At 43.3% G+C, this 24,430-nt stretch overlaps 1 protein-coding gene across 2 annotated transcripts in view; it reads right to left on the minus strand.

Moving 5' to 3' along the window:
• Positions 1 to 24,430, minus strand: part of chd3 (chromodomain helicase DNA binding protein 3) — a 116,670-nt gene that overhangs the window by 8,585 nt on the left and 83,655 nt on the right. Inside the window, exons 33-39 of one of the 2 annotated variants that reach the window (XM_059974943.1) lie at positions 24,001 to 24,096; positions 16,574 to 16,705; positions 12,017 to 12,125; positions 9,716 to 9,848; positions 6,276 to 6,471; positions 4,494 to 4,657; positions 3,370 to 3,496 (exon numbers count right to left, since the gene is read on the minus strand). In XM_059974943.1, the coding sequence (XP_059830926.1) occupies positions 3,370 to 3,496; positions 4,494 to 4,657; positions 6,276 to 6,471; positions 9,716 to 9,848; positions 12,017 to 12,125; positions 16,574 to 16,705; positions 24,001 to 24,096 (957 nt within the window). The remainder of the gene's footprint in view (positions 1 to 3,369; positions 3,497 to 4,493; positions 4,658 to 6,275; positions 6,472 to 9,715; positions 9,849 to 12,016; positions 12,126 to 16,573; positions 16,706 to 24,000; positions 24,097 to 24,430) is intronic. The other variant, XM_059974944.1, reaches the window with a different exon arrangement.

The following is a 24,430-nucleotide window of genomic DNA, read 5'->3' on the forward strand; positions in this document are numbered from 1 at the left end:
GTGATTGGAGCTGCATGGTAGTGTAGTGGTTAGCACAATGTTTTACAGTACAGGCAATCCAAGTTCCAATTTCCGCCACTGCCTGGATGGAGTTTATATGCTCTCCCCGTGACCATGTGAGTTTTCTCAGGGTGCTCTAGTTTCAAAGACAAACCAGTTGGTAGGTTAATTAGACATTGTAAACTGTCCTATGATTAAGCCAGGATAAAATCAGAAACTGCTGGGCAGCGCAGCTTAAAGGGCCAGAAGGGTCTATTTTGTGCTGTACTTCAATCAATTAATAAGTAATGCACTTTGAAAGCAAATTCAATGGAATGCTAATGTAGAGACACCTTGGAGCACTAATCTTCAGCTTGTTGCTAGTGGCAACATGGGTAGATGGGGTATTGAAGATATTTGGAACACTTGCTTTCATAGATCAAGGCATTTAGTACACCTTCAGTATAAGATTTTAGTATACCATCTTACAATATTTCAAATGCAATTTTAGTAAAGTTTTGGTCACCAGACTACTGGAAAGATACTCGAGCAATGCAGATTTATCAAAAATAAGGGCTGAAAATGTAAGGAGAGATTGGATAAACTAGGCTTTCTCTCACTAGAGCACAGGAGACTTAGAGGTTCATAAAATTATGAGTTGGCATATATAGCATAGATATTTTTCTTTGCACAGGAGAACGCAGAACTAGAGCACACAGGTTTAGGCTGAGAAGAGAAAAGTTTAAAAGGAGATCTGAGGGCAAGATTTCCCACACAGTGTGTTGGTTGTCTTGAACAAGCTGGCAGAAGAAGCATTTAAAAAGAATTTAGACAGGCCTTTAGACATGAAAGGCTTAAAAAGATACGGGTCTAATGTCAGCAACTGAGATTAGCGTAGAGTGGCATCACTGTCAGCATGGATGTGGATTAAACGGGCCCAATTCCAATGGACTAATGGAAAGGAACTCATCTCAGATGACTCATGGATCGAAATATAGATGGATGTGGGGAGGAATGAGATCAACTGCAAGAGTAAGGAGGCAAAACAACACAAATAAATTTGTGCACACATTTCAATTAAAGAAGGGAGAAGGGTAAATGGCTGGGTGATCTGAATGGGTGGAGATCTTGTCCACCGGCAAGACTAAAGTGTGACAGTTTTGATTTCTAAAGATTGTTAGGGTTTAATGGCATAAATGTTGAGAAAATTGTTATTGTAGGTTAATCCAAAAAGAAGTTGACTGATGAAACCTGTGGAATTTATTATCACACTGAGTAGTTGCGGCAGATACAACAGAAATCTGTAAATGCAAGCCAGATTAACACTGGAGTGTGTCTTGTACAGAAACACTGGTGAGTTGACATGCAACTGACAGGTTCCTGGCATGGATCAGATAGCTTGTCTGCGCTTTGGATGTAGCAATTATACATCAGACCAACTGCAGTTTTGGGATTAATAATCCCACACAAGGACAATTGGGAAAGGAACCTACACAGTTTGGGGGTTGATAATTCCACAAGGGGGTGGAGATAATGAACCCACACAGTTTTGGGGTTGATAATCCCAACTGGGGGGGGGGGATATTGAAGCCACAGAGTTTTGGGGTTGATAATCCCACATGGAGACGATGGGGATACTGAACACACAGTTTTAGGGTTGGAAAACCTACACTGGGATTGGGATACTGAACCCACACAGATAAATCTGCCCTTGAAATAAATTAGGAGAAAATTTACATGGAACGGACTTTTGAAAGGGATGCACTGAAATGCTATCTCTAACAAAAGGACTTACTCCAGCCCAATCAACAATGTGATCACACTGTGCCACTCTCGACAGACACCTGGTTGAAAACCATACTGCCCTATACAGTCCAAAGATAGAAATTAATGAGGCTTAGGTAGGCTGAATGACAAGAATAGTTTGTCCAATGTATTAAAGTCAAGTGTTTGGAGACTGGGCTGTCACTTTATAAATATCATGCACAGTTAATCTCCACAGAGTATATATTGTATGTACCAGCTTCTAGTAATAACGGACAATGGATGACGTAGCTATCATTTCAGGTCTTAATTTCAACCATTTACTGTGTTTCTGTGTATTATCTGCTTCCCTCAATCCCAACAGCTAGGCTGTGAGAATACTAAGAGGCTGAATGTTGTGAGAAGAGAGTGTGTATCACTGAAATCTGTACACACATCTTTCAGGAAGCTAGCTTGCATCCTAGCCAACTTCATTATAATACCTGTACTCTCCCATGCTTCTTCTCCAAGTTAAATATCTTTTCAGTACAGATCAGCAATTTTATCTAGAATTAGGCAAGCCTGTTTCTTACTGTATACATGAATACCAGTTCTGGGAGAGATACAGCTTTGTGTCTAATATTGCCAGGCACATACATTATATACTAGATGCAACAAACCACATGCAGGGACTGAGACATTGATGATTCCACTTCAGCAACACAGCATTAAACCCCTCAATGGGCCACTATCTGACCATCTTTATGAATCCCTGCAGTATCCATGCGTGAAACAGTCAACGTGTTACACACACACTGGCTGATATGCTTGCTTTTTTGTGACACTGCTAACAGCTACAATACTTCATCCTCATCTATCCTGAGGTATGCTCCTCATTGTCCTGAAAGGCATTTTGTTGAGGTCAGTGTCTTTGGTGCAGTGCTTATCTAGTCGCTAAGTGAGGACTACACCCAGGAAGGATGGTTCTGCTGCATGGCAGTCAGATGATTTCACAGTAACTCCTGCCCATCCACCCAACACACTCCTGCCCAAAGACCTGACGTATTTTCTTCTCTGGTGTCTGTCAAGGTGACATTGGTCACCTCTGCACCAGGCCAATGTCAAGCAACAATGTACGGCTTCAGTATCTTATACATAGTGCTCTCTGCACCCAGCAAACCGTACACAAGGAGATGCTGTTTAGCCCTCAGCTTGACTTGCAGAGCATGGCATTCTCAGGCTCCCGCCTATCCATGAAGGTAAGACAAAGCTTTAACTGATTGGTAGCATCTGAATCAGGAGATGATTTTAACTCCTGACCCCAACAAGCCCTGTGAGCAGATTGGAGCTTCAGCCTCAAACTCTGGATGGAGATGCATTTCATGCAAGCAGTGGCTCCTTACCATGTAAGACCTTAAAGATCTCCTGCCCTTCAGGACCAACGCTGATGTACCTTACCCAATAAACTGGTGAGAAGCTGAGCAAGGCTGACACTTAATCTGCCCAGGAGCCCTCCCAAGTCATTCAACTCCAAGAGTATGGACACAGAGATACAACTTGTTGAAGTCCCCTTTGCACATGCCTATAATGTCCCAGGCAAAGGAGAGTTAGACAGATGGATATCACAAATGCCACAGTGTCACTAACCTGTTACGAAGGAGCCTCCTGGCACCTGACTGAAATTCATCGGACCGCCTGGTGCGCTCACAGGTGCAGGTGGCCCAAAAGAGCCACCGAAAGTTTGAGATGTTGTGTACGGACCTGGTGGAAAGGTCTAGAATACAAAAACAAATTCCACATAAATGTGATAATGTGATTTATTATATAATTAGATAGTTAGACTTAAACAACTACAGTAACAAGCTGAGAGAATGAGTGGATCATCAATACCGCACTTCAATCAGCGTTGAGTAATGTCCCACGGGAATTCACGAGAACAAGACATTGCAAATCACTATTTTTACTTTGCATACACACTAGAACCTGTGATTGCTCAGGTCCAGGAAGTCCTAACAGCAATCATGAATGAAGTTTATATTTCACAAAGTATACTAATGCTAGGAATGATATGTGGGCTAGATAGAGCAAAGATCTCTCCTCACTGTCCCATCAGACACTACCGGTGCGGGTACAGCACAATTTAAATGCAAAGAAAAGCTCCTTTATTCTTCAAGTGAGATTTTTTTTAATAGGTTTGTAGATATAAGTCTGAATCTATGAAAGCCAGTTTATCTTTGCAAAGGGATTAATTTGGGGACACAGGCTGGAAATTCAAGCAACACACACAAAATGCTGGTGGAATGCAGCAGGCCAGGCAGCATCTATAGGAAGAAGTACAGTTGACATTTCGGGCCAAGACTCTTTGACCTGACGAAACGTCGACTGTGTTTCTTCCTATAGATGCTGCTTGGCCTGCTGTGTTCCACTAGCATTTTGTGTGTGTAATTTAGGGACATCTGTCTGGTGTGACAAAGTACTGAAATATCAAGGGAAACACAAGAGAACTTGTTTAGTGGTAAAGAGGTCAATGTGGAGAATTGCAATGGGTGAAGCAGAGGGAGTAAAAAAGAATGAGATCAGAGAGAAAAAATCATGGTTACATTACACAGAGCTCAGCTGTTGCCTGATATGTTGTGTGTGTGAACATTTACTGTTAATGAATTGGTTACATAACTGGTATGTACACAAACATTTATATAGCCTTTGCAGAAGGGGCTGATGTATTCAAAGTTGGAGGAATGGTCAGAAAGGGAAGACAATGTGAGATTTACCGGCGTATTTGTGGATTCTGTTCCTTTGTTGGCCAATCGGCTGAGGATGCTGCGCTCTGACATCTGGAGGCGAGCGGCTATTGGTGGGACTCGCGACAGCGTGGAGGGGAGGCGGGTCACATCTGCTTTCATGTCACTCAGCAGCTCTTCCAATTGGTTTAGAACTGGGAGACAATAAGAGTGAGAAGCTGGTTGAAATTAGGCAGTTCCTCGGCACTAGAGTTTTAACCAGTCACAATTTTAAATAAAAGGGGGCAGACGTGGTGTAAAGCAACTTCCAGAAGAATAGCAACCTTTCTCCTGAACTCTCTACAACAAGCTGCAGCTGCCATATCAGGGAGCAATGGAGATAGCCTTCATACACAAATGGTACCAGGGTGGTGATATTATATGTAACCACGGTGGGGGTATTTAGAAAAGAGATTAAACTAGTTCCCACTTACTTAAAAACAGAAAGCGATGCGAATCTAAAACCATCAGGTACGCATCTATGCTGCTCTTGGTCTGTAGCTGCCTACATCTTCGCAATTCAAGCACTCATCCAGATACTTTTAAAATGATAACACCATGTGCTTCACACCAATCACCCTCTGGATGAAAAAGTTCTCACCCCTTACCTTAAATCTCTGGCCTCTAGTTTTAGATATCTCAGCTATGGCTGTCTACCCTGTCATTGCCTCTCAGTTTTTGTATAACAGGCCTTTCAGCCTGCTCTGCAAATGAAAACAGACTCTCCTGAGAACTGCATCTCTCTCTCCTCTGAACAACATAGTGGTGAATCCCTTGAGTACAATCACATCCTCTCTATAGGCAATGTGCCAGTTATGGCCTACCCAATGTTTCAGAATGTTTGATAATGCCTGCTTCTCCACTTATCAATTTGTACTGCCACCTTCAGGGAGCTCAAACTGTTTCTTAATATTCCATGATGCATGTCCTAACCTTATCACACACTCACTTTCCACTTATCATTACTGACTGATAATATCCTGGAACATACAGTTATCCTCAACACCAATTTTTTAAAAAAACTATTTGCAAGCTTATTAATTAATTATAGCCCCTATATTCGTAGCCAAAAGAGCTTGTGATGCACCGTCACAAGAGCAACCCTCCGTCATCTTCTGCCTCATATTATCAAAGCAACGGGGATCCAATTTGGCAACTTGCCCTGAATCCCATGAGTTTTAAACCTTTAGACCAGTCTATCACATTCTCATGTGCTGATCAATGCTCTAAGTTCAACCACCTTGCTCACCAGATTCTCTCTCCATTCAGCAGTGACTACCAACTGAAGATGAGGAACTGTTTTACACTTTCATGTGCCAGGTCCAAGAGAAACGAGCAAACTGATCAGAAGGTGTCAGATGTGCTCAGTGAAAATTGCACTGGTCTTGGAGTCCACTTGTTGGTTTAAGGTCCAGAGACTTTACCATACAATGCTGACTGACACACTTGTGTCAAATACCAAGTGAGTGCTCATTTGTGTCTTGTCTTAGATAAAACATTAAGCTGTGTTCTCATGCAGATGCAAATGATCTCATGACTATTCTTAGAAAGACCATAGCATTTTCCTTGCATGTCCTTGCCAAAACATTGCTGCTTGTTGAACCCTACTGTGTAAAGAGTGGCTGATGCAATTCTTATTTTGTAACTAATTGTTTTTCAGGTTTATTTCCATATAATGCTTCAATACTTGGAACATATGAAGTTGACAAAAAAATGTGATGTAAATCCAAGCTCATCGCTTTGTTTAAGTGGAGGGTACGACGCTGCACTGACCTTTATGCAGAACAGCATTTGCAGGCTTGTTTCCAGCCAGTGATTCCTTGGAAAGGTGTTGGTGACTCTCTGCCAGGCACTCTACCTCTGCAAAGCGGGTATTGAGGGCCATTGCTGGATGGTTAGCGTCCTGCGTCATGTTCAGGTAAGCTGCCCTCCGCAGTTGCTCCTCAATTACCAGAGCCTGTTCCAGGAGCTAGAGCAGGAAGGAAATTTAGGTGTATAACACTTCAGAGGGTCATTGCATCAATAGACAGCAACACAGTCGTACAGCGTGGAAACAGATCTTTCAGCCCAAAGGGCCTGGGCTGACCATGGTGTCCACACACCTGTTATATTTGACAAACTTGGCCTATATTTCTCAATGTTTCCTATCCATGTGCATATTAAAAAGTATTTTACATGTTAATAAACATAGAAAAGAGCACAGGTACAGGCCCACAATTAAAAATGAACCAGTTAAAAAGCAAATCAAAAACACCCAAACACTAATCCTGTTTAACTACTGTATAACTACTGCTACTACTGCTCGTATCCCTCCACCTTCCTTACATCCATGTGCCTATCTAAGTGAGTCTTAAAGGCCCCGAACGTATTTACCACTCCAGGCATCCACCACTGAGTAAAACACTTAACCCATACAACCCCTTTGAACCTACCCCCTCTCACCTTCAATGCATACCCCCTGGTATTAAATATTTCTACACTGGGAAACAGATACTCCTCGTCTACTCTATCTATGCTTCTCATAATCTTATAAACCTCTATCAGATCTGCCCACTTCCTCTGCCACTCCAGAGAAAACAACCCAAGTTTGTCCAGACTCTCATGATAGCACATGCCCTTTAAACCAGGCAGCATCCTAACAAACCTCTTCTGCACCCTCTCCAAAGCCTCAACATCATCCTTCCTATAGTGAGACAACCAGATGTATCTTAACCAGTTAACATACCCTCTTGACTTTTGAACTCAACACCTTGATTAATAAAACAAGCATTCCATAAGCTTTCTTAACCACCTGATTGACCTGTGTAGGCACTTTCAAGGAGTTATGAACGTGGACCCTAAAATCTCTCTGCTCAGTACCACTGTTAAGGATCTTGTACTTAACAGTGTACTACCTCCTTGCATTTGCCTTACCAAGGTGTAACACCTCACATTTAGCTGGGTAAAACTCTATCTGCCATTTCTCAGCCCATATCTACAACTCTATATTATTCTGTATTCTGTAGTCTTCTACATTAACCACAACTCCAAATTTGGTATCATCTGGAAACTTAACTAACCCACCCATCTACATTTTCAACCAGGTCATTTATATACATCACAAATAGCAAAGGTCCCAGCACAGATCCTTGTGTAACATCACTAATAATTGACACCCTGCTCCAATAAGTTCCTTCAACCATTACCTTCTGTTTTCTAAGTGCAATATAACCTCTCGACTTTTGAAGTCAATGTCTCAACTAATAAAAGCAAGTATTCCATAAGCCTTTGTAACCACCTTATCAACCTTGTAACCACTTTCAAGGAGCTATGAACTTGGATCTGCTTAAACCACTTTCCCTGGCAGATCATTCTATATATGCACCAAGCTACAAAGATGTCCTTTTGGTTCCTTTTAAATATTTAATATGTCACCTTAAACCCATGCCTCCTAGTTTTTAGTTCCCTTTCCTTGGGAGAAAGACTGTACATTCACCTCATCTACAGTATGTCCCTAATGGTCTTCCATGTACAACTGAGAATGGAATGTAATATGGGCCAGCAGTCTTATTTCACTCATTGACAGTATTAACCATAGTTCAGTAGTTAGTTGGAAGGTAACAGTTTCAACCCACTGAGCGCATTAACAAACTGAAAGTCCTAGAAAAGTAATAAGGACAAGCTGCAGTCGAGTTGCTGTCTTGTTGGGAGAAATATTAACACAAAACCCCTCTGTATTTTCTTATGGAAACAAAATATTCCATGATGACTACAGGCAAGGAGGCAATACCCACAGATGCCACTTGTGTTTACGACACAAGGTAACACCACTGCTGACACAGTGACACAGCAAACCAATCTCCTGTGTTGTCAGTGTGGAGTATGCACCTTCTCTTAGTGACTGGGTGGGTTTCCTCCAGGTGCCCTGGTTGCCTCCCACAACTGGAGTGCTGTGTGCAATGCTGGTCATCACACAATAGGAAAGACGTGATAGCACAGGAGGGGGTACAGAGACAGCTCACCAGGATGTTAGTGAAAATGGAGTGTTTTAATTATGAGGAGAGACTAGGACTACTTCCCCTGGAGTGATGAGGTTAAGAGGGGATACGACTGATAAGGAGCATAAAAAGGGCAGCCTGGAGGAATCTGTTTCCTGTATCAAAACAAATAAAATGGTAGGACACATTTAGAGCAAGCAGCAGGATATTTAGCAGAGATCTTTCTCTTGCTGCTCCCTTGCATTTGAGTGATCTCTCTCCCTCGATGCTGTTGGCGGATGGTGTCAGAGCAAAGTTTAATTGACACAGATTGTAGATTTGGGTTCTCATTCAGGTTTATGATGAAATCCAGTTTCTAGTTCTAGTCACTCTTTTTTATTAATAATTTTGGGGAACTTTTGAATTGAGGTCGCCTGCGGATAAAGAACACCGAGCTGACCTGCGCTGAAGTATGCCTTTTGATGTTGCGTTTTATGTTCTGTGTTTTCATTTGCTGTTTTTTCATTTGCGTGTTTTTTGGTGAGTGGGGGGGTGATGGTTGAAGTTTTTCTTTGAACAGATTGGTTTCATGACTGTTTGTGGGGCAGATTAATTTCACGGTTGTACACATAATTTGATAATAAATGTACTTTGAATCTAAGGGGGACCTTTATCATCAGGAGAATGGCACTGCTGGAAACCTGCCGGAGAGAGTGGTGGAAGCAGAGTTACTGACAATATTTAAAATACATGTAAGATGGAACACTTGAATTGCATATGTATTGAAGAGTATAAACCAAATGCTAGAAGACAGAATCAATACAGATGGATTCCCACTGTTCTGTGTGGACATGGTTGGCTAAATGGACTACTTCCATACTCAATGACACTACTCTAAAGTTGTGACAGTTGGTAGGTTAACTGGCCAATGGATATTACCCCTAGATGGTGGGATGGTAACAAGAGGAGAAAATTATGAGGGAATATGACTGCATAGTCTTGAAAGACAAGGCATAGGAACAGAATTAGGCCATTTGGCCCATTAGGTCTGTTCTGCTGAATGGCCTCCTACATTGTCTGGAAATATGATGCATGTTTCTGTACATAAATTAACTGATATAGACTGTATTATCACACCAGTAAAAGGTATTTGTTGTGTGAAAAGTTTAGGGACAATTACCTTTAAACAAGACAGCAGCAAAGAGTGTGAAGAGGAGTACATTGGCAAGATTTATTCCTTTCCTACAGGTTGCTCACCTTAAACCGTCTGGCCAAAAACTTGTTCTTCATCTCCAGGAAGTTTCCTTTGTTCACCTCCAGCTTGAAGGGCTCATTGATGATGGCAAAGCGTGCATCGTTCTGAATGTCCTGCCACCGGGCATATCCATAGCTGATAAAAGTTAAGGGACATTTCCTTTCCAAACATCTGGAGAAACTGGCAGCCCACTCACAAAAGGCAGCAGAGCAAGAAGGGCAGAGCCCACACAAAATGAGCATTTTTCATTCTAGCTTGTTGGACACAGTGGCAGTTCAATCGCAATCTCTGGTGCAGTGTCTGTCTGTGTGGAGATTGCATGTTCTACATAACCAGGGTTTTCTCCTTGGCTGTTCCAGTTTTTTTCTACATCCCTATGATGGTGGGTTAATTGCCTGCTTTAAAATGCCTCTAGTATGGGTGAGTGGCAAGATTTTCTGGAAAGTGGGGACAGCTTTATAAGGAAAATTAATGGGAAAACAAAAATTAGAATCATAGAACTACACACAGAAACAGGCCCTTCAAGTCCATCCAGTCTGTGCCAAACCTTTTAAACTGCCTAGTCCCATTGATGTGCACTCAAACCAGAGCCCTGCAGACTTCCCCATTCATGTCCTATCCAAACTTCTCTTAAACATTAAAATCAAAATTGCATCCACCACTTGCACTGGTGGCTTGTTCCACACTCTCACCACCCACTGAGTGAAGTTTCCTCTCATGTTTTCCGTAAACATTTCACTTTTCACCTTTAATGAATGCCCTCTAACTGTAGTCTCATCTCAGTGGGAAAAAAGCCTGCTTGCACTTCCTCTATCAATTTTTATTTATTCAGTTTACTTTTTGAGATACAGCACGGAATAAGCCCTTCTGGCCCTTTGAACCACGCCACCAAGCAATCCCCCAATTTAATCTAAGCCTAATCATGGGACAATTTACAATCACCAATTTAATATCCACAGTCTTTGGACTGTGGGAGGAAACCTGAGCACCCATAGGAAATCCACACGGTTACAGGAAGAACATATAAACTCCTGTAACACTTACCCAACAGGCTGGTATATGTCTAGGGGAAAAAGAAATCCAGCCACTCATCAACCCCATCTCCCGTACACGCAGGGGCTGTGGGAATCAAGGTTATGCCGCGCGTACACACACAATATCCAACTCACACCAGATACCGTTATGGAATACACTTTAAAGAGTTTACTAAAACTAAAAGAATACTAGACAATACAATATATTTGAAAGAAAAGAAAAAGCAAAAGGCGTCAAACTTATCAAAGTCCAAACCACTTTGTGCACAACCGTTGGAGCTCAATTATTGATGTCTTCTGGCCACCATTCGACCCCCTCCGAACTCGACTCGCAGCTCAGGACCATCTGAAGTGGTCAACCAAACACATCTATCTTCGTCTCCTCTCCTCGGGGTACCTCCTAGCCTCAGACCCCCGCTTGAGGTCTGTTCCTCGCCCAGTTTACAGTCTCACGTTCTCTCTCTCTCACCCCTTCGCGCCGATCTCCCAAAAGCCCGCCAACAATAGTTTACAGATTCAGAAGAAAGAACAACATTAATCCCAATTGGTTAACAAAGGAATACAAATCTCCTTATCAGTACATTTTAACCCAAACAAGCTTCCAGCACTCTCTCGCAACAAAAAAAATTCCTACTTTTAACAAAACAAAGAAGCCATTCTGAGTAACGTACACAGTAACAATGGAAAAGAAGATACCCCCTTTACACTCCCTACAGGCAGCAGTACGAATTGAACCCAGGTCACTGATACTATAAAGCCTTGTGCAAACCACTACGCTACCATGCTGCCCACTGTACACCTCATAATTTTGTATTCCTCTATTAAATCTCCCCTCAATCTTCTATGTTCTAAGGAATAAAGTTCTAATCTATTCAAACTTTCCTTATAACTCAGTCCTGGAAACATCCTTGTAAAATAAACTCAGTGCAGTGAATGGCCTCATATTTTGTAGTGAAATAGGGATGGGTTTGGATTTCTAAAGTAATGACCAATATCTCCTCAAAGCTGCAACAGCAACATTTAGGACATCAAAGCAGGATTTGATTGCTGAGAGAACCAAACTTTCAACAGGGAACACTGGACATCCGATTTTATGTAGATGGTGCTTTAATGTTTAATTATGCTGCATGTGTCATGGAAGCCTTTTACGGCACAGCGTTTAAGAAGTTTTACCCTCACCTAATTCATTAATCATAACCAGTTAAATGTCTACTGATGTGTTATACCTGGCACAGAATACCTCAAAGATTGTGGGTAGCAAAAGGATACACAACAATACCAGAGAGCAGCCAGAAGTCATGACGGCGGTGCCAGATCTCAGACACTTTTCCAGAAGATATTGCAGCCCTCTCCTCATTCTGCCACAGGGTATGAAGCTCTGTAAAGAGAGGCAGTCATCACCGTCTGTGCAAAAGCAGTAATGAAGCAATATTTCCCTTTCCAGCCAGCATCATGTCAGCTGGCCTCTCAACAAGATCAGTGGAAAAGGCATTGCCCAGCAGAGGACATCAAATAGCAAGCTGCAGCACAGACCTCGCTTATTCCGCGCCCCCGCCCCGTCTCCTTCACGTTCTCTGCCAGGAGCAGGAGACAGTTATTCCTCTCATATGCATTGTGCCATTCAGTATCTTTGCTGCACACCAGTAACTTTGTACCTTCCATGTTTCAAGACACTCTCTGGTCCTCTTCTTGAGGCCAGGTTCAGGAGGTTAGCCACAAGATAGACTGGGAATGTGTGGGGCCTTAGATCAGCAACCTGTTGACTCAGTGTCAACAGTCCAGCAGACTTCACTGGTTTTGCAGCCTGAAAAATAGCGCACATTGGTGGAGAAAAAAAAATGTGATGGGGAGGGTCCATGAATATCGAGCACTTAATTTGATAAAGGGAGACGTGAGGCATTGGACATGGTGGGGGTGGTGTCTGATTCAGTAGGGATGAAAACACCGGAAGATTATTTTGGGTAGGGTTTAAGTCAGATAATACATACGAAAAGAAAATATTAAAATCAGTCAAAATGTTCGGAGTTCCCGCTGTATAATTTGTTTACCTTAAAAAGGAAAATACACCATATCCTCGTTATATGCGTCTTTGGACTATGCGGATTCACAGTTATGTGAGGAACCTATTTCTACCAACGTCTCCTTATATGCGCCCAAAACTCAGTTGAAGGGTCTCGGCCCGAAACGTCGATGTCGCTTCTCCCTATAGATGCTGCCTAGCCTGCTGTGTTCTACCAGCATTTTGTGTGTGTTGTTATGTGAGGAGCACTGCTTTCCTGCCAATACAAGTCACAAGTGCATGCCTCACAGTCTCCCTGTTGGGATGAGAAGCACCGTTTTCCAGCCAGTACAAGTCAGGTGTGCACGCCTCACGATCTTACTCCCACCAGTCTTGCATTGGTTTTAGCAAGGTGTGGATGCACGATCTTGCGCTCTTAAACTTTTGTTGGTTTTACCTACGTTTTGTGCTTAAAATATTTAACTATGCCTCCTAAACGTCCGATGTCATGTCCTGGGCCATCAGCCAAGCGGCAGAGAACCGCTTTAACACTTGAAAAAATGTTGGAAATTATAAACAGCGCGGCATCAGGTAAAGGTATCTCTCAGATGCTGCAAGCAACAGATGATTTTGAAAATCCCGTGAGTTTACCAATGGTGAGGGAATGTTGGAAGTCAGAACTCTTGGCACAAATGGCGATGGACATAGACCCAAGTTTAGAATGGAATCAGCATTTCAGTCGTTCCCTGCTGTCAACCCTTCTTCCCTACAAGCAAGTTTATGCTGAAAAACAAAATGCTGCCAAGCAAACAACCCTCACCATTTTCTTCAAACCACTGTCATCTCCTGCTGCCGTTCTGTGAGTCTTCCTTCACTCACTGCTGTGCTTGATGTCCACCTTATCCATGTAAAGCTGCCTGACACCACAACAACCACTCATCTCCCAGAACAAATACACCTGCCACTGTTGATGAGTACTGTACATCCTAGTATGTTAACTTTCTATGATTTATTACACTGAATTGATGAAATATAATACGAATGTTGCCTTGTGGTACTGCTTTTGTGTCGTATTGGTATGAAAATGTGAATAAATTACAGATAAAACATATTCAGGAAGCCCTCTGGAACACATCCCTATTTTCTTCATTTAAAAATTATTCACATTATGCGTCCACTGCAAGGAACGCATCCCCCCCCCCCCCATATAACGAGGATAGGGTGTATAATGGATATGAACAAGAAGTATTTTGTTCTTTGAAAGATACAACACAGATAATTTATCCGGACATCATATCTGTTTTTTACATAACGATAATCAATAGGAGTGTCCCGTGTTCAAGTTTAATTGTCATTCAACTATACATGAATAGAGCAAGAACACTGAATAGTATAGCATAGGATCAGGACCTTCGCCCACAATGTTGTGCCGAACCAGCTAAAAAGCAAATCAAAAACACCCAAACACTAATCTCTCCTACCTAGACCACGTTCATATCCCTCCATCTTTGTTATATTAATGTGCCTATCCAAACATCTCTTAAAAGCCTCTCATGTATTGCCTCTACCACCATACCAGGTATCCACCAGTGTAAAAAACTTGCCCCCATATTCCCTTTGAACCTATCCCCTCTCACCTTCAATGTCTGATATTAGACATTTCTATCCTGGGAAACAGATATTTCCTCTCTACTCTATCTACAGCTATCAGAATCTTATAAACATGTATCAGATCTCCCCTCAGTCTCTGGCACTCCAAAGAAAACAACCCAAGTTTATCCAGCCTCTCATGATAGCATATGCCCTCTAATCCAAGTAGCATTCCGAGTAAACCTCTTCTGCCCCTGCCCAAAGCCTCAACATCCTTCCTATAGTTGGGATCAAAACTGTATGCAATACTCCAAATGTGGCCTAACCAGAGTTTTATACAGTTGCAACATAACGTCTTAACTTTTGTACTCAATGCCTCGATGAATAAAAATAAACATTCCACAAGCCTTCTTAGCCACCCTATTGACCGGTGTAGGCACTTTCAAGGAGCTATGAACTTGGAGCCCAAGATCTCCCTGCTCAGTACCACTGTTACGGATCTTGTACTTAACAGTGTACTGTCTGTTTGCCCTACCAAGGAGCAACACCTCACATCTATCTGCGTTAAACTCCAACTGCTATTTCTCAGCTCACATCTGCAATTAATCTACATCACGCTGTATTCTTTGCCAGTCTCCTGCACTATCCATAATTCCACCAATCTCAGTAATAGCGTTACTCCAGCACCGAAGTACAAACACAGCACGAACAATCATATACAGCACATACAACAATAAAATATAGTGACATACAAAAACTATAGTCCAAGTCCCTGAATATTACAGAAAACTGCAGTCATAGTAAATCTTGTTTTCTGCCGAGCGCTAACTCCTAGCACGAACACTGCACCACACCACCTTCGGCAGTCCAGAGCAGCACACTGATTGACGCCTCAGTATTAGGTGGCTGCAAAGAGGCAACACTGCGGTTTGAGGCCTAGTCCTCACTATGACTGTGGCCTTGCAGCTTCTCTGCCACTTGCTTTTAAAACAGAGAATCAGACTTGCAGCATCCCACATTGCCAATATCCAACAGGGTCAGTCTTGTGATTACAAGAAAAGAGACTAATACAATTACTTGCTGTTAGATTACACACCACTTTTGTGCACCGACACCTCTCTGACACAGGCAGGCACATAACCTGCACCGTCCAAATCCTTCAGTTTCTCCACCAGTGAACAACTCGGTGATGGCGTAGACCTGCAGTTCTTTTAAGTTCATAATGTCCAGCACGGTTTTGTAGTTGTAACAAATACATTTAAAAAAAGACAATGACACACTTGGTTGGCCCTGTAGAAGCCATTGCGTCTGAGCGTGCTGTCATCTTACCAGAAGCAGGCAGGATAGGCCTCAGTACAACATGGACCAAGCTCCCTCCATCAGTACTCAATAGTAACTTTTCAAAGAAGATGAAATCACCCTGCACTGCCATGAATCAGTCCCAAACTGCAGCTTATTCTGGTTTAATTTACAATAGCATCAAGGAAAAAAAAGTGCTAGCAACTGAATATTTAAGCACATCAGTTTTGACATTTTTCACCTGTGCCCAGACTCAACAGCTTTTCTGGGATCATTGGGGGGGGGGGGGAACGGTGTTCTAGGTTTCCATCGCTCTGTGGAAGAGTGCTTCCTGAGATGAGCTCTGAGCCTACCCAATTGTCAGATTTTGACCTCTAGGAACCCTACTTTCCCTGTCAGCCTTCAGCAGATGAAAGAATTTCTAGACAATTGACTGTTTGAATTGTCATGTATGTCAATTAAAAGAGTCCTCAACCTGCATCAGAGGGATTACAATGGAGTAAAATAGTTATGATAATACATGAATAACTTTGCAATGTAGTTCTTTTAGCAGTAATAATATTCTAGCAAAATTGTGCTACAAAGCTGCCAAAGTCAAATCATCCCCCTTGACGTGCAATAAGAACTGAATAGAATATTTTAGACAGGGCCTAACCAGTTTCATTTTTCCAAGAGGAAAACTCCTTTGAAAAATACATATAATCCAACAAGCTCTAGCACCTCATAAACTTAACAAATATTTTCTGCTCCCTTTGATACATTCTTTCTCCCTTTTTGGAAAGTTATTATTGCACTGCTGCTCAAACCCTCTCAGAAGGAATGTACCAGATCACAATAATATTCTTCCCATCTTGTTCCCTATTTGTCTGCCATATATTATATATCTGTGCTCACTGGTTACAACCTGCTAATGCAGGAGTTAAAGGGATCTGTGTTACCTGTAAAGCCGCCATCAGCAATGTTAAACATGAATTTGCACTTCTCCATCCTGTCCTCCTCTCTCTTCCCATTGCTTTTGTTTTCATCCTTTATGGTACTAGATTTCAGATCCTTCTCTGTTTTGGTCTCCTCTGTATTTACAAAAAAAAAGACAAATTCACTTGAAGATACATTAATGTTCTGAAGGAGAAAACCTTTTAGATGATAAGGGAGGCACCAATCAGGGGAAAGTGGACGGTCTGACACTTGAAACATTCACCTCACCCACACAAAGTGCAAGATGAAGGCAGTGTGGTAACCTGTAGCATCTTGCCAAGGCAGCATGTCCCAAACTCATGAGCACCATCTAAAGAACAGGGTAGTGTCACCAACCTGTTCCACATCCATTAACATCCAGATTCAGACACATATTAGCAGGTTTTTGTTATCACAGCTAAAATCCTGAATTCCATTAAGCCACAAATTTTAGTGGTTTGCCATGAGCACTGGTTGTGTCCTTTATTGTTTCAAAAAATGAATTTAAAATAGACTGGGTTTAATTCACACTATTTTATTAATTTCAGAAACTCTCACTATATTTAAAAATGCACTTGGATAATTATTTGAAGTTGCATAGTCCCCAAGAGTTGGAAAGTGGAATTAATCTAAATAGCAGCAACACACACAACATGCAGGAGAAACTCAGTAGGCCAGGCAGCATCTATGGAAAAGTGTATTGTCGACATTGCAGCAGGACTAGAGAAAAGAAGCTGAGGAGTAGATTTAAAAGGTGGGGGCAAGGGAGAGGGAAACAAGGTAGTAGGTGAAGCCTGAAGGGGGAGGGATGAAGTAAAGAGCTTGGAAGTTGACAGTTGAAAGAGACAGAAGGCCATGGAAGTAAGAAAAGGTGGGAAGAGCACCAGGGGGAGTCAATGGGCAGACAAGCAGATAAGGTGAGAGGAGGAAAAGGAGATGGGAAATGGTGAAGGGGGGGGGGAGGAGTTACCAGTTCGAGAAATCGATGTTCATGCAATCAGGTTGGAGGCTACCTAAATGGAATACAAGGTGTTGTTCCTCCAACCCGTGTGGCCTCATCATGTCAGTGAAGGAAGCCATGGATAGACGTATTGGAATGGGCAAGGGAAGTGGAATTGAAATGGGTGGCCACCGGGAAATCCCGCTTTCTCTGGTGGATGAAGCATAGGTGCTTGACGAAGCTGTCTTCCATTCTACATCAGACCTCACCAATATACAGGAGGTCACACCAAAAGCACGACAACAGACTTACAGGTGAATTTTATGACCCCAATAGACTTACAGATGAAGCGTTATTTCACTTGGAAGGACTGATTGGTAGTGAGGGAGCTATAGCACTTGTTCTGCTTGCAAGGGCAAGTGGCAGGAGGGAGATCAGTGGGGAGGGACGAATGGACAGGGGAGTCGTGTAGGGAGTGATCTCTGTGGAAAGCAGAAACTTGGGGGGGGGGGGGTGGAATATGTGGTTGGTGGTGGGATCCCATTGGAGATGGCGGAAGTTTTGGAGAATTATGTGCTGGACGTGGACGCTAGTGGGGTGGTAAGCGAGGACAAGAGGAACCCTATCCCTGATAGGGTGGCAGGAGTATAGGGAAAGGGCAGATGTGCGTGAAATGGAAGAGATGCAGTTTGGCAGTGTTGATGGTGGAAGGAGGAAAGCCCCTTTCTTTGAAAAAGGACATCTCTGTTCCAGAATGAAAAGCCTAATCCTGAGAGCAGATGCAACAGAGACAGAGGAATTGAGAGAAGTGGATGGCATTTTTACAAGTAACAGGGTGGGAAGAGGTATAGTCTAGGTAGCTGTGAGAGGTAGCTTTCCAATAATTTCAGAGGTTCACCAGGTCCCTATACACCACCAATGCCCCTCATCCACCCTCTCCTTCAGCATTTCCCATCTCATTTACCTTCTCTCATCTTATCATCGTGTCCACCCAGTGACTCCCTCTGGTGCTCCTCCCCCTTTTTCTTCCTTCCATGATCTTTCACCTATCAACTTGCAAGATTTTTTTCTTCATCCCTCCCCCTTCAGGTTTCACCTATCACGTTGTGTTTCTCTTTCCCTTCTTCTCACCTTTTAAGTCTTCTCCTCAGCTTCTTTTCTCTAGTCCTGCAAAAGGGGTTCAGCCCAAAACATCGACAATACTCATTTCCATAGATGCTGGCTGGCCTGCTCAGTTCCTCCAGCATTTTAAGAGCGTTGCTTGGATTTCTAGCATTCACAAGTTTTCTCTTGTTTAATCTAAATAGTCTACTTTTGGCCAACAAGGACGCAATAGGTTCTTCTTGTTCCAAAAACTTCTATGATTTATCATCCTAAGTGGACTCCTAAAAGGATTCGGAACAAGAAGGCAGTGGGAGAGCACCTAAGGATTTCCAGCGGGAAAACATTTTGAGTTCTTGGGGGAAGAGAGAGGCCAGACTGCGCAGGTGCGTGATGTCCGCCTGTTGAGCGCGAACAGTTTAAAAAGAAGGCAGCCATATCCAGCATTGGGAGCAGGCAGCGGAGTGAGAGGCAGCAGAGTGAAAAGGCTTTGGCTCCACGGGACGAGGTGAGGCACTTGTTGATTGCAAAAGGAGGTAGTTATTTGTGTGAGGCCAGTTTTCTGTGGTTGGTGTCAGATGTGGGAGGTCCTGGAGTCTCCCGGTGATTGAGAGGAGTTACAAGCAGGTGGTCACTCTGGGGCCACGGGGGACTGAAAAATCGGTCACAGTCAGGAGAGGGAAATGGAAGAGTCAGGTACTAGAGAGTATCCCTGTGGCTGTACCCCTTGACAATAGGTACTCCTGTTTGAGTACTGTTGGGGGTGGGGGGTGGGGAACAGCCTACCTGAGGGAAGCAACAGTGGTCGTGCCTCTGGCACAGAGTCTGACCCTGTGGCCCAGAAGGGTAGGGAAAGGAAGAGGAAGGCAGTAGTGATAGGGGACTCTATAGACAGGGGGTCAGACAGGCGATTCTGCGGACGCAGGAAATAAACTCGGATGGTAGTTTGCCTCCCAGGTGCCAGGGTCCGGGATGTTTCTGATCATGTCTAAGATATGCTGCGGTGGGAGGGAGAACAGCCAGAGGTCGTGGTACATATTGGTACCAATGACATAGGTAGGAAAAGGGAAGAGGTCCTGAAAGAAGACTACAGTGAGTTAGGAAGGAAGTTGAAAAGCAGGACCTCAAAGGTAGTAATCTCGGGATTACTGCCTGTGCCATGCGACAGTGAGAACAGGAATAGAATGAGGTGGAGGATAAATGCGTGGCTGAGAGATTGGAGCAGGGATTCTGATTTCTGGATCATTGGGACCTCTTTTGGGGCAGGTGTGACCTGTACAAAAAGGACAGGTTGCACTTGAATCCCAGGGGGACCAAAATCCTGGTGGGCAGGTTTGATAGAGCTGTTGGGGAGGGTTTAAATTAATTTGGCAGGGGGGTGGAAATCAGAATGTGAGTGCAGAGATTAAGGTAGAAGGACAAGGGCATGATGCTAAGAGTTCTGAGTTGATGAGGAAGGACAGGCAGGGGACAGAACATAACTGTAGCCAGTTAAAGGGGTTGAAATGTGTCTATTTCAATGCTAGGAGTATTATGAACAAGGAGGATGAACTTAGTGCATGGATTACTATGTGGAACTATGATGTTGTGGCCGTTACTGAAACTTGGTTGGAGGAAGGGCAGGATTAGATGATGCACGTCCCGGGGTTCAGGTGTTTTAAAAGGAATAGGATGGGAGGTAGAAAAGGTGTGGGTGGGGGGGGGGAGTGGCATTGCTGGTCAGAGATAGTATCATGGCTATAGAAAGGGAGGACGCTGCAGAAGGAGTGTCCACTGAGTCAGTCTGGGTCGAAGTCAGAAATAGGAAGGGATCAATCACTGTGCTGGGAGTAGTCTATAGGCCCCCAAATAGCCCGAGGAGCAGATAAGCAGGCAGATTTTAGAACGGTGCAGGAAATACAGGGTAGTAGTTATGGGTGATTTCAACTTCCCTCATATTGACTGGCACCTGCTAAATGCAAGGGGGATAGATGGGGCTGAATTTGTCAGGTGTGTTCAAGAAGGATTTCTGACACAGTATGCGGACCGGCCGATGAGAGGAGAGGCTATACTGGATCTAGTTCTGGGTAATGAACCTGGTCAGGTGACAGACCTCTTGGTGGGGGAGCATTTTGGTGAGAGTACAGTCTACTCATGGATAGTCAACATGGCTTTGTGAAGGGAAGATCGTGCCTCACTAACATGATTGAGTTTTTTGAAGAGGTAACAAAAGAAACTGATGAGGGTAGGGCAGTGGATGTGGTCTACATGGACTTTAGCAAAGCATTTGACAAGGTCCCTCATGAGAGACTCATCCAGAAAGTCATGAGGCATGGTATAAGTGGAACCTTGGCTGTTTGGATAAAAAAATTGGCTTAAAGGAAGAAAGCAGAGGGTAGTTGTGGAAGGAAAGTATTCTGCCTGGAGGTCGGTGACTAGCGGAGTGTTGCAGGGATCTGTCCTGGGACCCCTGCTATTTGTGATTTTTATAAATGACCTGGATGTAGAGGCGGAGGGATGGGTGAGTAAGTTTGCGGATGACACGAAAATTGGAGGATTTGTGGATGGAGCTGTAGGTTGTTGCAGGTTACAAGAGGATATAGACAGGCTGCAGAGTTGGGCAGAAAAATGGCAGATAGAGTTCAACCCGGACAAGTGTGAGGTGATGCATTTTGGAAGGACAAACCAGAAGACAGTACAGGATTAATGGTCAGTTACTTAAGAGTGTGGATGAACAAAGGGACCTTGGGGTTCAAATCCAAACATCCCTCAAGGTCGCTGCACAGGTTGATAGGGTAGTTAAGAAGGCCTGTGGGATGCTAGGTTTCATTAACAGGGGGATTGAGTTCAAGAGTAGAGAGGTCATGTTGCAACTCTACAAATCTCTGGTGAGACCGCACTTAAGAGTATTGTGTTCAGTTCTGGTCACCTCATTATAGGAAAGATGTGGAAGCTATGGAGAGGGTGCAGAGGAGATTTACCAGGATGTTGCCTGGTTTGGAGAACAAGTCATATGAAGCAAGGTTAGCAGAGCTGGGACATTTCTCTTTGGAGTGTAGAAGAATGAGAGGCGACTTGATAGAGGTCTACAAGATTATGAGAGGCATAGATAGGGTGGATAGTCAGTACCTGTTTTCCAGGGCACCAATAGCAAATACCAGAGGGCATATGTACAAAATTAAGGAAGGGAAGTTTAGGGGAGACATCGGGGTAAGTTGTTGTTGTTGTTTGTTTGTTGAAAGAAAAATGGAGGGTAATGGGGTAGTGTGGGTTTAGTTCTTTTTTTAAAAAAGGATTATATGGGTCGGCACAACATGGAGGGCTGAAGGGCCTGTACTGTGCTGTAGTGTTCTATGGTTGTTAAAAGGAAACTGGTTGGGCTGCACTTGGAGCATTATGTCCAGTTCTGGTCACCATACTATAGAAAGGATGTGATTAAAATAGAGAGAGTTCACAAGGATGCAGCCTGAACTGGATGGCTTCAGTTATCAGCTAAGAGATTGAGGCAAGTCTGGCTTCCCCCTTCCCCCCATTCCAACCAATTTTTACAGGAACACCATCAAGACTGTCCTGAACAATTGCATCACCATCTGATATGGGAATTGTAAGTCATCCTACCACGTTCCTACAAAGGATTGCAAGGACTCCTGAGCAGATCATTAGGGTCTTCCTTTCACCAATCAGGAGTGCAGAGTATGTAGGGCCCTTAGTATTGTCAATGATACCATCCACCTGTGCACAATCTATTTGGCCCCTACGATCAGGCAAGAGGTTAAGGTGGCTTTAAGACAAGAAATGTTAGGATGGGAACAGCATTTATCCCCAGGCTGCAAGAGTACTGAACACACTGCCACCACATAGGTCTCATCACATATGAAGCACCAGAAGTGTTATACTGTTTACTTTTAAACTTGTGTCATAAATGCACCTTATTATTTGTTAATTTATTTGTGTGCGTGTGTTTGAATTACATGCATTGTGTTGTGCACCCTGGTCCAGGTTAAGTTGCTTCATTTGGCAGTAAACATGCGTACAGTTGAATGACAATAAACTGAACTTGAATTTGAGACTGGATAGGTTGTTTTTTCTGTAGCAGTTGACTGAGAGGTGTATGACAAGACAGGCATAGATAGTGTAGTTACCCAGTATCTGATTCCCATGAAATGACTGTCTAAACCTAGATCTAAAGATTTAAGGAGCATGTAAGGGGTGTACAGGGAGGGGTTGCACTTCTGCTGAAGGGGTTTCTTGTGCCCATTCCAGGGCAACTCATCACCTTGGGTCCCCTTCGGACATTCAGCTCACACCTGTAGCTCCAAGCAGCTGTTTGCATGTGACAGCAGCTGCACCCTGGTTCATGGCCTTGGCAGGCAGGGCTAAACCAGGTGAGGGCAGCCAGTGGCCTCATACCCTGGTGATTTATGGACATACGCCTGTCTTAGCACGCGAGGCCAGTTACGACAAACTGGGCAGATGAGATCTGCAGAATTCTGTGAGAAGGTGGTACTGCAATGCTCAGTGGAGAGCAAAGGACATGGAGACACAGAAAATACAATCAAGGAAGACCCCAATTTGTGATGCTGGTTCGTACTGCTGGACACAGACTTCTGAGGATGAGAGAGTGGAACTGCTCCAGTGCAATGGCTTTCCACTTTAAAACTCACCCACACAGGTTTTCTGTCATTGTCAGAATACAATGGACAGCCACTAAAGGTTTAAGGTGAGATGGAGAAGGTTTAGAAAGGATCTGAGTGGTAATTTTTATTTATTTAATTAAAATACACAGAAAAGTAGATACCCGAATGAGCTGCCAGAGAAGCTGGAAGAGGGGAGAACAGTAACAACACTTAGGAGGCATTTTAACAGGGCATAGAGAAAGAGGTCCCAAACTTTATTCTGCCATGGACCTCTACAATTAACTGAGGGGTCTGTGGACCCCAGGTTGGGAACCCTAGCACAGAGGGATATGGATTTAATGTAGGTGTGGGACTTACATGGATGAAGATAACGATTAGCACAGAAGCAGGGAAACAAAGGACCTGTTTTTACTCTGTACAGCTCTTATTTTGTGACCATAATGTGAACATGTGCAGCTTCACCATGCTAATACATGACAGGTCCTATCACTGTCAAGATAAACCTTCTTGGCTCCTCACACAAATTCAGTGGTACACAGATGGTCTGATGGTGCTGAACAACCAAGAGATGACTTTGAGTCTTTTTCTAGAAGGTGGCAGATACATTAAGAAAGGACAAAGGGAAACTAATTGAACTGGTGTAAACCGGACAGAAATCTTTGAGTGTTTGGGACAGAGGGAACAAATTCCTTTAACACAAGAGGCTCTGTGCAGCCTTGTAGGATGCCTAGATGAAGGAATGTGGCACAATTACCTTTCACATCAGTTGTTTCTTGTTCAGTTTTCTCCTTTGTCTCCAAGTTTGCTTCAGATTTTTCGATGAGAGTGTCCCCACCACTCCTTTCAGGTTCTGTATTTAAAGTAAGATGTGTCAGGACACTGGCACAAATTTAAAACCAAACATTTTAGTAGTTTTGTTGTCATTCCATTTGACTGCTGTGCATGGACTAATTTATCTCTTTGGGAAACATTTCATGAGGTCTTCTGCTCCTCTTTGTGGGAATTCAAATGAGGATTGGTCCGAACTAACTAAAATCATTATACTTCACTGCAATTCATAAACACGAGAAATTCTACAGATGCTGGAAATCCAAAGTGTACCATATAGCCTACTGTATACTATGGGACTATTTTATGTCGTAGCAATACATTACTGAGCATGCACTATTAGGCACGTATTAATC

This window comes from Hypanus sabinus, chromosome 7 (genome assembly GCF_030144855.1).
Source record: "Hypanus sabinus isolate sHypSab1 chromosome 7, sHypSab1.hap1, whole genome shotgun sequence".
Classification (NCBI taxonomy): Eukaryota; Metazoa; Chordata; class Chondrichthyes; order Myliobatiformes; family Dasyatidae; genus Hypanus; species Hypanus sabinus.